General features: G+C 43.9%; 1 protein-coding gene across 3 annotated transcripts in view; it reads left to right on the top strand.

Moving 5' to 3' along the window:
- Positions 1–13,936, top strand: part of cc2d1a (coiled-coil and C2 domain containing 1A) — a 109,754-nt gene that overhangs the window by 44,776 nt on the left and 51,042 nt on the right. For all 3 annotated transcript variants that reach the window (XM_067973120.1, XM_067973118.1, XM_067973119.1), the window contains exons 25-27: positions 8,880–8,946; positions 11,163–11,289; positions 13,505–13,581. In XM_067973120.1, coding sequence (XP_067829221.1) covers positions 8,880–8,946; positions 11,163–11,289; positions 13,505–13,581 — 271 coding nt within the window. The remainder of the gene's footprint in view (positions 1–8,879; positions 8,947–11,162; positions 11,290–13,504; positions 13,582–13,936) is intronic.

Genomic DNA, 13,936 nt, shown 5'->3' with positions numbered 1-13,936 from the left:
AGGAGGGGAGTTCTTTTTGGTGCCCTGGCCAACATTTATCCCTCAATCAACATCACAGTTTATCTGGTTAATATCACATTGCTGTGCACAAGTTGGCTGCTGTGATTCCCTACATAACAACAGTCACTACACTTCAAAAGTACCTCATTGGCTGTGAACACCTAGGGGCATCCTGACCTTGCTGTATAACTGCAAGCTCTTTTTCTTTGCACCCCCCTTGCCCTACATGCATTCTCTTTCCCCTCCTCCCAAATCTCTGGTGGCAGCGACTTCGTCCTACATTAGGAAAGCTCTCCCTAAACCCCATCTTGTCTTTCTCCCCTCCTTCCAACGTCTCCTCAAAATCAACCTCTCTAACCATGACTTTAGCAGCTCTTCTAACATTGTGTGTTATACAAATGCAGGCTGCTGTTGATTTGTGTCTTAAGCATTTGAATTTTTACCAGTACTATGACCCGAAGAGAAACTTACAAAAGATATTTCACCACTGTTCACCATATGCTCTATCTGTGCATTGTAAGGTCCAATGAAAGCAAGATGCTGTGTATCAAGGGGTGCTGTAGAGGGGACTGATATGGAAAAAAAAAACTTGCATTTCTATAGCGCCTTTCATACCCTCAGGACATCCCAAAGGGCTTTACAGCCAATGAAGACTTTTAAAGTGTAGTCACTGTTGTAATGTAGGAAAATGTACACAGAAAAGAATTTTAGGCACAGTCAATTATTTCACAAATCTATCATCAAAGGGAGTTGTTAATAGTGAGGTGCGACCTCAGAGCAGAGGATAGTGAGTTAGTGGGTAAATTAAAATTGGCAGGGAAAATTAACAAGTACGTAACTTGGTGTGCAAAAGAGAAGAATATTGCTTAAGTAAATCCTGATTGGTTAAATGCAACATGAGAGATATTATAATAAATAAAAGGAAAGTATTAGAGAAGTTAGTTAAGGTAAAGGAGGCCAAAGTGGCAGGACCTGACAGGACATATCCAAGGATCCTGATGGAAATGGGGGGGACAAAATATCAGAGGCCCTAGAAATCATAATTGAGTTCTATTGAGAGTGGATGTGTGCTGGAGGACAGGAGAGTGGCAATGTAATACCAATTGTCAGAGAGCGACAGAGCTTACCCGGGTAGTTACAGGTTAGTAAGTTTAAAAACTGATAGGAAAAATAAAATTGGTATCTTCAATTAATGATACTAAATATCTAGTGACGAGAACATAATTAGAAGCAGCCAACATGGAGATTCTGAAAGGGAGCTCGTGCTTGACAAACATGGTAACGTTCTTTGGAGAAGGTGACAGATATGGTGGATGGGGGCGATCCAGTGGAAGTGGTGTACATGGGCTTTCAGAAAACCTTTGACCAGGTACGAAGCAAGAGATTATTGGACAAGGTTAAGGGTTATGGAATTAAGGAGAGGTTAGCAAACTGGATTTAAAACTGGTTGGAAGGGAGGAAATAGAGTAGGGCCTTGATTTTAACTCCCCCCTGCCTGGTGGAAACTGGGCCGGGGGTATGTGGGAGACAGTTACAATGAGGCCAATCACTTACCCCCTCTGATCCCACCGTGTCCCATTCTTAACCTGCTTTTTTGAATGTGTGAGCGGGACACCCGCAGGAAGGAAGCAGGGTCTTACTTTAGATATGCAGATCGGGGCCCAATGTTTTTCTACATTAAAGGTACTGAATAAATGTTGTGGAGATGCCGGTGATGGACTGGGGTGGACAAATGTAAGGAATCTTACAACACCAGGTTATCGTCCAACAATTTTATTTTAAAATCACAAGCTTTTGGAGATTATCTCCTTCGTCAGGTGAGTGAGTGAAAGGTTCTCAAATTGCATATCTTATATTAGGCTGGGACACCATCACACCAATCAAAGGTGTCGTTGGTGTTCAGACAGGTTAGCCACAGAAAACAGTAGGTCCCAGTATGCTGAATACACATTGTGTCAAATTACACAGACAGAGAGAAAGAGATCCGAAAGGCAGAGAGAGAGAATATTAAAAACAGATAACTTTTTTTTCCCTTTGCTGGTGGGGTTACGTGTAGCGTGACATGAACCCAAGATCCCGGTTGAGGCCGTCCTCATGGGTGCGGAACTTGGCTATCAATTTCTGCTCGATCGTCGAGCAGAAATTGATAGCCAAGTTCCGCACCCATGAGGACGGCCTCAACCGGGATCTTGGGTTCATGTCACGCTACACGTAACCCCACCAGCAAGGGGAAAAAAAAGTTATCTGTTTTTAATTCTTTTTTTCTCTCTCTCTCTCTCTCTCTCTCTCTCTCTCTCTCTCTCTCTCTCTCTCTCTTTCCCCCCCCCCCCCCCCCCCCTTTCGGATCTCTTTCTCTCTGTCTGTGTAATTTGACACAATGTGTATTCAGCATACTGGGACCTACTGTTTTCCGTGGCTAACCTGTCTGAACACCAACGACACCTTTGATTGGTGTGATGGTGTCCCAGCTTAATATGAGATATGCGATTTGAGAACCTCTCATTCACTCACCTGACGACGGAGATAATCTCCGAATGCTTGTGATTTTAAAATAAAATTGTTGGACTATAATCTGGTGTTGCAAGATTCCTTACATTTGTATAAATGTTGTGATTGAAGCACAGACCATGTCAGCATTTAAGAATAGATTAGATAGGTGGCTGACGGTAAATGGATATAGCATAGGGCAGGAATGTGTTATTGTGTGGAGGATAAACACCAACATGGACTGGTTGGGCCGAACAGCCTGTTAACCGTGTTGTACTATCTATGTAATATATCTGCAGCCCTGGATCTATCCTGTACTCCAAGGATCTTATTGTTTAGGCTGTACTTTGCCGTTTTTTCCCCCAAAATATAGTACTTCACAGCTAGACTGACAGTCTGACAAAGTACTGAGAATGTCTTTCATTAAACCAAGCTTCCATCTGCCTGTCGCATGGTTTCTAGTAGATCCCACGGCAGACTTTTCTAATTTCCTGGAGACTGAATAAGCCAAATTCTGTCTTATTACATGGTAATCTGGGATCTTTAGTTATTTTGGGATCACGTTCTGCAATTCCATGCTTTTTTCCATTTAAAAATGAAGTCTAGCTCTCTCGTCCATTTACGTAGTGTGGAATTAACATTAATTGCAGGGTTGAGAAGCTTGTTTGCAAACCCTCATTGACTTGAATTAGTGTGAATCTGAGTCCTGTTTTCAGGAATATTAATGGTGTCATTTGTGCCCTGTGTGAATGGATGATATTAATCACATGGTATCTGACTGATTTAAATTACTGACCTTGGGGGAAGATTTCCTTTTGAGTTAGATGTAGCAAAATAGTAAATGGATCTGAAGCTTGAGCGCATAATCTAGGCTGGCTCTTGATGTCATTGTTGGAGGTGCCTTTCTTCTGATGAGATATTAAACAGAGGCCCCATCTGTCTGTTCGTGATTCAGGTGAATGTAAAACATGGAAATCACATGGGACTATTCAGAAGAGAGCAGAGGGTTCTCCTGGTGTCCTGGCCAACATCTATCACTTATCCAAAACCACCAAAGCAGATTAATGGGTCATTCATCTGTTCGCCGTTTGTGGGTCCTTGCTGTGCGCAAATCAGCTGTCATGTTTACCTGCACAAAAGCAACTGCACTACAAAAGAAACTGTTGGTTGTGAAGCTTTTTGGGACATCTTGAAGATGTGGTAGGGACTGTATAAATACAAGTTCTTGCTTTCTTATAAAGAACAGGTTTATGGATTTGCTACACTGAGCTCACAGAGAACATCTTTGGTCCATGGGAGTGATGGAGGAGAATTACTGTTTCAAAGAAAGACTTGCGGCATTTATATAGCACCTTTCGTGACCTCAGGACATCCCAAAGTGCTTTACAGCCAATGAAGTACTTTTATTGAAGTGTAGTTACTGTTGTAATGTGGGAAACATGGCAGCCAATTTGTGCACAGCAAGCTCCCACAAACAGCAATGTGATAATGACCAGATCATCTGCGTTAGTGATGTTGGTTGAGGGATAAATATTGGCCAGGAACCAGGGAGAACTCCTTTGCTCTTCGAATAGTGCCATGGAATTTTTTACATCCACCTGAGAGGGCAGACGGGGCCTCAGTTTAGGAGAATATATTGGTAGAGCTAGTTTTTTCAATTCTTTTTTTTGTTCTTCCCTGTTGTACTTTGCAAATCAGATTCAAAGGATTAGGTACAAGGTGCTTTTAATTTTGAATTTGAACAGAAGTGATAATCTGGATTCCGAAGTTGTAAGCCGTGTTGTTTCTGTGTACTTTGCACTCTCTTGCCACAGCTTTACTGTTGGATCAGGCGTCTCACATTCACTTTTAATCACAGCCATACCAACTGCATTAATCATTCTGCATTACTAAAGCACACTGGAGGCCCACCGTTGATTCATGATCAAAGCTTGAGGAAATGCCATTCGGCCCAACCAGCTCACTGAGTGCCAATTAAATCGCTGGCTGTACTGCTAGGTTTGAGGTTCATCCCAGTCCCTCTCCCTTAAATGTTTATGTGCAGTTGTTCATCCCAAGGTGAGGAGAATGGGCAGATGGAAGGTTGAAAATTCCTTTGACCCACTGGCTTCCCAACCCGATTACAACAGTGACTACACTTCAAAAGTACTTCATTGGCTGTAAAGCACTTTGGGGCGTCCCAAGGTCATGAAAGGTGCCATATAAATGCAAGTCTTTTATGATCATCGTTGATTGCAATCTCTCTATGGAGCAAGACGTACAACTCTACCAGCCACTCTAGTTCTGAGCCAGTGACATGGCTGGAGACTGACTGACTATCTTGCAGTGTTATGCGATAACTCTCATTAGCTAAGCCAGGAACTGGGTCAAATTAATAGATTCTGTCCTTTTTTGTTAAATTCCGTTTACCACATATTTTCAGGATCAAGTCTGCCTCACTAACTCAGGACTGTAATGTTGACCTTTTCCTTACCTGTTGTTTTGACATGCAATCTCTGAGTTTCAAGTTTTATTTTGTCCCTATTATGAGCTGATACTTCACTGAGAGCCCACCATGGCAATGAGGCACTATCATTCCTGTTAATAGCAACCATCTTGCGGTCTGCTATTAACAGCATGGTTGCTGTGGAAGATAGAAAAGTATTACATTATGTAGTAAGGGGGCACTCTTCTGCAGTTCTAGTATGATAGAGGGAGCTTTTTTGTACCTAACATATGCTATACCTGACCTATGTACTTATTTGACCTATGTTATATCTGGCCATGTATCTAACTGGGGCATGTATCTAATGTGTTTTACCTGGCCATGTATCTAACATGACCTTGGTGTGTATGTGTTATACCTGGCCATATCCGACCTATGCTATATCCGACCTGGGCATGTATGATGCTGACGCTGGGTCCCTGAAATTGGAAAGTGCTCTATTCTGCAGCACTAACCTCCCTTATCTGAACTTGCACACAACCCATCAAATTAAAAGAAAAATGTGTGGTTTTATCCAGTAGGTTATGTTCGACTCTGTAAAAAGAAAGAAAACAAATGCTGCTTCCGTATAAATTGACTGATAATCCTTTTTGAGCTGGAGTGTATTGCAGCCATCTTGATCACTGATTTTTTTTTAATGTTGATTGATACTAGATATTTTTATTTATTTAAGCACACTAGTTGTTGGACCAATCTTTGTACATTCGTATTTTAATAAAACATTTTTTGTATAGCTGCGTGACCCACGGCTGATTATTTGAACAGTGACTGAAACAATATAGGGTGAGCAGTTCCACTGGGTACTGCTGGAAGGGGTCTCCACTGGCGTACAGTCTCTGGGTTTTTAAATCCAGTTGTACAGGAGAAAGTCAGGATGGTGACATTACGATCTCACTGTCAATCTCCCCTTTCTCGCTCTTGTTCTTATTCTCTTCAGACAGAAGGTATTCAATAAGATTCAAAATACAGGAATGTTTTTAGAAAAGTTTTATTTTACTATATTCTCCCTTTGTCCCTGAGGGTGCCAACTCTTGTTGGGCTCCTTAAGTTCCTGGCACTTCGCCCAACCGACCATTTAAGCATGTTTGTATATAGACATGAACATTGGGCTGTTCCACATGGAGGGCTTCACACTCCAGCCTGATCCTGTTCTTGCGCGTCAGTGGTGGGAACCCAGGCTGGTATTTCCACTCCCTAAACCAAGGGTGCCATTTGTGGTGCCCCTAATTACTGCCTTGGCAGAGATCAGCTAAGTCAGCACAGGCAGGTTGTTTCTTTAAATGAGTATGCTGTACATTCAACCAAAAGTTTCATTTCCACCCCCCCCCCCCCCCACCCCAGGGAGGACAGTAGGATTTTCTAAAGTAACAGTGTTGTAGCTGTTTTGTCCTGAGATAATGAGCAATAGCTAAACCATTCAGTGACCTGCCTTGTCGACCTCTCTGTCACCACATGAGTGGTGCAGGAGACATCACTCGAGCGCCATTGTTACCAGAGAAATGTCTAGTTCCAAATATTGCCTATTGCCTCCTGGCCTGAGCCACCTGGCCGGACTGTAGAGTTTTAAACCATTGTTTCGAACACCCCAAAGTCTAATGGAACGTTATCATTTTTCGCATGGGACATAACTAGTGATTAATCTCATTGAAATAATGACATGGCTGTCATGGCACAATATGTTTGCGACAAGGATTAAAAAATAGTCTTGGTTGCCCAATTGTTCGAAAACAGGTGATCAGAGAGCTGTTAGGAAACAGAAATAAAATGAGAAGTGAGTTATGTACAAAAGTTGTTGGCAATATTTAACATTTATTTTAATTTTGTTTTTATCCATTTTTTAAAAATAAAATTAAAATTGACATTTTTATTCTAGCATTGTAATATTCTCAAGAAGGGTCCTACTGCAGCTTTCCTGTTCTAGTTGAGTCAGGCCCGGCTGTAATATGTTCTTGCTCCCATTTCCCCACTCAGACTGCTGCTTTGTTTTTTAAAGCAATGGCGCTGCTGCCTTTTCATTGGCCTCTTCGGCTTCCTTCTCCTACATCGTTGCTGCCCTTCTATACAATTTTGTCCCTTCCTCCTCTCCTGAAGGTTGTTGCTAGATTACGGTTAATGGGTAATGGTGCTCTTCGGTACCTTCCCCAGGTGGGCTATTCTTTGACCATCTAGGCTCACACACAAACACAATGTTGGGCGCCTTGGCAACCTAGCTGTCAAACCCAGGCAACTCTACTGTTTGTGCTTATATTTCTTATTTACTGGTTTGTCCTGTTTGTATTTTGTGAGCCTGGAGGTTTGGATAGGGCTTATTCTTAATACTCTTGCCTCATTGTTGGAGAATGCTAAATTGGAATAGCAGGGTATCTGCTAATTAATGGGAACAGGGATTGAAATGTTGTACATGGTCCCTGAGATTCTATGGTACACACTATTCAACCCACAAAGACAGCATTTTTAATCTTCATCCACTGAAGGCGTCAGAGCCAAGCCTCGTACTATTCTTGTCCAACATCTGTACATGGACCTGCCAGCAAAGGTCACAGGATGGTGATCAGGAGTGAGAATCCTGGCTGCCCCCCTCAGCCACTCTTCTTCCCGTTGTAATGTTCTTTACCATTGCCCCACCTGAGATTAGCCAACTCATAGGAACAGGAATAGGCCATTCAGCCCCTCAAGCCTGTTCTGCCATTCACTGAGATCATGACTGATCTGTATCCTAACTCAGCACTGACTGAGATTCAAATCTTGCATCTTCTGGTCTGTGTGGCTCAACTAGAGCAAAGGAGGAGAGTTGGTCATTTTCTTGAGACATCTAAAAACAAAGCAATTGTTTTTCTTCTTCCTAACCATGAGGATTTCAAAACCGAAGCTTGCTGTCACCTAGCCATAACCTCTCTATTTATCTCACCCTCCTCGCAATCTTAAAGAAAGAACTTGCATTAACTATGGTGCCTTTCACGACCTCGGGAAGTCCTAAAGTTCTTTACAGCCGATTAAATACCTTTGAAGTGTAGTCACTGTTGTAATGCAGGAAACGTGACAGCCAATTTGTGCGCAGCAAGCTCTCTCAAACGGCAATGAGGTAATGACTAGATGTTTTAGTGATGTTGATTGAGAGATAATTATTGGCCAGGACACTGGGGAGAACTCCCCTGCTGTTCGAACAGTGCCATGGGATCTTTTACATCCACGTGATAGGGTGGACAGGGCCTTGGTTTAATGTCTCATCCGGAAAGGCGACGCCTCCAACAGTGCAGCACTCCCTCGGTACTGCATTGGAGTATCAGCCTGGATTTTGTGTTCAGGTCTCTGCAGTGGGACTTCAACCCAAAACCTCCCAACTCAGAGGCAGGAGTGCTGCCAACTGAGCCACAGCTGACACTTGCTGTCCTGCACTATGGGCTTTTGAGCTTTTCCACAGGAAGCACATCACCCTTCATCATTCCTGTGCGCCTCCCGTTGGTCAGGTCAAGACCTACACTGTGAGTGGCCTGGGACTGGGTTAGCTGCCGAGGTTACTGAAGTCTCAACTTAAAATTAAAAAGAGCCTGTCGGGAAAATTGAGCTCTCTACCTAAACTGTAATCTTCTTCCTAACTTGCACTTGGTGCAAAGCCGTACATTGGATACAATGGCAGCTGATGAATGATATGGAAACTGCTTACAGATATTACAGATTTTTTTTCCCGTTCCAGCCTCTGATGTTTCCAACTTTCCTCTTCAGTTCTCTCGTTCTGTTGCGTACAATTCTGGTATTTCCTGTAACATCCTGAGAAGTCTTGTCTCACTGCTGTTGATGTTGTAGACAGTAAATAGGGTTGAATCCTGAACTGATGACTGTGTGAACACATAATTATTTACAAATTCTTACTTTTAACCTAATTAAAAATGTTTTTTGTTATTTGCAGCAAATCAACCTTCTCTCTGCATAGCTTCAACATACTGAAGTTTGACAAAGAGCGACTGGAAAGGAAGGTGAGTGAATTCTGACAATAATGTGACTTTTTACATTCATAGTAACTTTAAAAAAAAAGTGCTGTGGTCTCCTTCAGGCTGATTAATTGCTTCCAGTTTCAGAGTCGAGGTTAAACTAAGAAGCTGTTTGCCTGTTTTAATAAATCCCATGGCTCTATCCAGAACAGAGTTCTCTCTGTCTGAGCCAACAATCATCCCTCAAGCAATATAAAAAAAAAATTGATTAACTGGCCTAAAAACAGAGAAGGTCAGTCAACATCTGTAGAGATATGGCAAGTTTACGTTCTTGGTGAAACCCTTCATTGGGATTGGAAGCTAGAAGATAAATCAAGCGCTTTAATGGAACTGAATGAAACAAAAGAGGGAGAATGTGAAAAGTTAGAGAGTTGGAAGATTTGGGAAGATACGAATGGACCCTAAATGGGCCTGAAGAGAGCTAATGAGAACCTACAGATGCTGGAATACAAAAGACAATGCTGAGCTTTTGTCCAGCTCTTCTCTTTTTTCAGTTGTTGGTCAACACCCTGGGTGCAGACCCTGCCCAGCAGAGCTCCATTCTGATGGGGTCTGCACTCTGCTTGCATCCCCCCACCCTAATAAGAGAAAGGGAGTCATCTGAGGTTGAAAGTTGCTGAAGTCAATTCATCTCATTGTTGACTGTGAGATCTTGCTGAGAGTTGAATGCTGCCACATTTGCCTACCTAACAAGTCACTTGACTTCAGGGTAATTTGTTGTATGTGAAACACTTTTGAAACATTTGACAGAAGTGGGAAGGTGCTATATAATTGCAAGCCTTCCTAATTATGTATTTTATCTTGCTTCTGTACCATCTGTCATTTCCTGGTCTAGTATGGACAGGCCACCTTGGTCCCAGCATAGGTCTTGAGCTAACCAATGGGATGCACATGAGAGTGGTGCAGGGACTCACTTCCTGCAGGAAATCTAAAAGATTTTAACCTTCTAATGTAATGAGAGAAGACTCGGTACCTGATAGAACCTTGGGTGCAAACCCCATCACACCATTCTGAGACACGTATCAGTGCACCATTGTGGCACTCAATAATAGAGCTCTCTGGTGTGGGGTGGGAGGTAAATGAAGCTCCATACTGGCTGTGTCATAAGATATTGTGATCTGACTGGATTTTAGAGTCTTTGCCAGGCTATCTCAATGGCTGAGTTAGTAAATGGCACTACTCAGTGTGATGGTGGTCTCCACAGAGCAGGGAGGTCCCAGCCTGGGCCCCTAATCTGTGCTGCATTGTCTAATCTGGACTAGCAGCAATCGGGACATTGTTGCAATTGGTCACAGCACCTTTGGCTGGGAATGGAAAAGCTTCCCAGGATTCTTGCTCTGATCACGGTCCAGTGATTCCTGCTGGAGGTGCATGTACAGGGGGTGTTGTGCAAGGACAGGGTTGGGCTCAACTGTGATGCCCCCAATAGCCTGCTGCTACCGTGTATAGGCTTTCTCAAGGAGAATGGTCACTTGCGTGAGCACCTGGAGGACTGCCTGACCTATGGAACTATGAGGCAGCACCTCCAGGAAAAGAGGGGAGAAAATTGCTGGGGCAAAGAAGAGGTCCTTTCCCTTCTCGCACTCCTGTGATATCTGAATTTTGTGAATGAGCTCCGTGAACTGGTTATTTATGAGTCTGCTGCATTTGGATAATCTTTTTTCAGCGAGTGCTCAGCAGTGTGAAGAGTAATGTAGTGATTTATCAACACTCATTCAATGGCAATGATTGTCTCCCTGTGAGGCATGCTGTGCTCAGCATATCTTTCCATCTGTAAGAGAGGCGGACAGGTTGTGTGAAGTCCTCCTGTTCGTTGTTAGTGAACGCAGAATAATGTACCCTTCTATTTCTCAGCTTGACTCATCCACTTCAATAAAGTGTTAAATATTAATTTTCTGTAATATTTTACTAGATGTTGAATTAAAAAATACTCGCCTATGTTTATGCACTTAAATACTTGGATACATTGCAGGCACCATGTGCCATACACACGTGCTAATTGAATTAATCACTGCTTCTCTTGACTGAATGAACTGACGTGATAGCCATAGTAACGGTTTCGATGCACTGTGTGAACACTGTGGTGTCGATGGGTTGAGCTATCTAGTTTGTGCGTACTTGCATCGATTTAAGGTGTGTGTGTTGGGGGAGAGCCGGGTCCTGTGAGAATGGATTTGATATTGTCCCAATCACTTCTACAGATCCTCACATATAAACAGGAGCACAAAGTTCCTCCCAAGGAACTCCTGGATCAGCACCGAGAGGCCGTGCAGCGGATCCAGTGGCAGAAATCACAGCTGGAATGCGGAGACCCTGGGGTTTTGAAAGGTGACACACCAAAATCCACTGAAGTGGCTCAATTTTGTTTCTTTCAGCTGAAGAACATTTGTTATTCACATGAGTGCAAGGTTGGGGGGGGCGCGGTTAGGAGAGGAGGGTGAACCCCGCAGGGGGACGGGGAGAGGTTGAACCCACGGGGAAGCTATACAAAACAGTCCCATGTTAAATATCTGATTGCAACTTTTTTTTAACAGTGTCTCAGGAACTACTTCTGGACCACCTGCAAGTGAAGGGTGTACTTTCTGTTCAAAGTAATTTAACAAAAGTTTATATTGTGCTCCACGGACACCCGCTGTTCCAGCGCTCTCAGCTTCCTGAGTGAGGCCTGTATCCCAGAGCCACTCTGTTGTAATAGGTTCAAAATTCTGGACGAGAAGGGGAGCTGCACCCAACCCCATCAGCACCCTCATCAGGTGTCAGAAAGTTGTGGGTTCAAACCCCACTCCAGAGTCTTGAGCACATAATCTAGACTGACACTAGGCCCAACCATCTTCAGCTGCTTAATCAATGACCTTCCCTCCATCATAAGGTCAGAAATGGGGATGTTCGCTGATGATTGCACAGTGTTCAGTTCCATCCGCAACCCCTCAAATAATGAAGCAGTCCGAGCCCGCATGCAGCAAGACCTGGACAACATCCAGGCTTGGGCTCATAAGTAGCAAGTAACATTCGTGTCAGACAAGTGCCAGGCAATGACCATCTCCAACAAGAGAGAGTCTAACCACCTCCCCTTGACATTCAACGGCATTACCATCACCGAATTCCCCACCATCAACATCCTGGGGGTCACCATTGACCAGAAACTTAACTGGACCAGCCATTTAATAGTGTGGCTACAAGAGCAGGTCAGAGGCTGGGTATTCTGTGGCGAGTGACTCACCTCCTGACTCCCCAAAGCCTTTCCACTATCTACAAGGCACAAGTCAGGAGTGTGATGGAATACTCTCCACTTGCCTGGATGAGTGCAGCTCCAACAACACTCAAGAAGCTCGACACCATCCAGGACAAAGCAGCCCGCTTGATTGGCACCCCATGCACCTCCCTAAATATTCACTCCCTTCACCACCGGCGCACTGTGGCTGCAGTGTGTACCATCCACAGGATGCACTGCAGCAACTCGCCACGGCTTCTTCGACAGCACCTCCCAAACCCGCGACCTCTACCACCTAGAAGGACAAGAGCAGCAGGTACATGGGAACAACACCACCTGCACGTTCCCCTCCAAGTCACACACCATCCCGACTTGGAAATATATCGACGTTCCTTCATCGTCGCTGGGTCAAAATCCTGGAACTCCCTTCCTAACAGCACTGTGGGAGAACCTTCACCACACAGACTGCAGCGGTTTAAGAAGGCGGCTCACCACCACCTTCTCTAGGGCAATTAGGGATGGGCAATAAATGCTGGCCTCGCCAGCAACGCCCACATCCCTTGAACGAATTTTAAAAAAAACTCCAGTGCAGTACTGAGGGAATGCTGCACTGTCGAAGGTGCTGTCTTTCGGATGAAGGCCCCGTCTGCCCTCTTAAGTGGAGATAAAAGATCCCATGGCACTATTTCGAAGAAGAGCAGGGGAGTTCTCCCCAGTGTCCTGGCTAATCTTTTTCCCTCAACCAACATCACTAAAACAGCTGATCTGTTCATTATCTCATTGCTGTTTGTGGGACCCTGCTGTGCGCAGATTAGCTGCCGCATTTCCTATATTACAACAGTGACTACACTTCAAAAACTACTTCGTTGATTGTAAAGCACTTTGGAACATCCCGAGGTCATGAAAGGCGCTGTATAAATCCAAGTCTTTCTTATACATGTGGGACTGGGCTCTACTGCATAACTAGCTGATGGAGCATTGCGCATGGTCAGTTGGATCACTGACTTTGTGCTGGATGGACAGACACTCAAATTGGTGGGTCTCATTTGGGCAGCAAATCTTGTCAATATTTTATGTCTATTGTTTTCAGACAGAGCTGAGGGCAGTACTTTGAATAGACAGGGCTCACCTTCCCTTTAACTACTTTGGGCTTATGTGGTTGAGGGTGTCTTAAGCAGTAGGTCTAAAACAGAAATTATGATTTTAAAAATGTTTTTGCACCAGACAACTTCAAATGTTTTTGTCTGTGTTTGGGGCCCCACAAATTCAGCTGCCATTCTGCTCCATGTATATCACTTACATGTGTTTAATCATTGTGTTTTTTTTTTACAGAATATGTAAATCAACTGGAGAGATATGTACACTATTACACAGACGCAGCTAAGCGACTAGGTACCGAAGGCAATCGAGTAAGTGATGGGAACCTCTGATCGTTGTGACTGGGAAATGTGTAGTTGGGGCATGGGCAGAGGATACAGTCTGCACTCTTCTATTAAATCAAATTCCTCTTTTTCCTTATTCCCGTGATATACCTGCTTGGAGTTCTGGTCCAGAGGGAAATTTGTAGGATAAACACTGTCCAGAGCATGTGCTGCAGAATCGTAGAGAAGAGAAGGGCACACCTCTGCAGAGGTGACCTTGAAACCCCAGGGTCCCATTGACTGCAAGTCTCTTTGAGTCATCCAAAACTCTTCTGCCCATATCCTATCTCGCACCAAGTCCCGTTCACCCATCACCCCTGTGCTCACTGACCTACATCGACTC

This window comes from Heptranchias perlo, chromosome 37 (genome assembly GCF_035084215.1).
Source record: "Heptranchias perlo isolate sHepPer1 chromosome 37, sHepPer1.hap1, whole genome shotgun sequence".
Taxonomy (NCBI): Eukaryota; Metazoa; Chordata; class Chondrichthyes; order Hexanchiformes; family Hexanchidae; genus Heptranchias; species Heptranchias perlo.
This window is presented reverse-complemented; position numbering and strand designations above follow the sequence as displayed.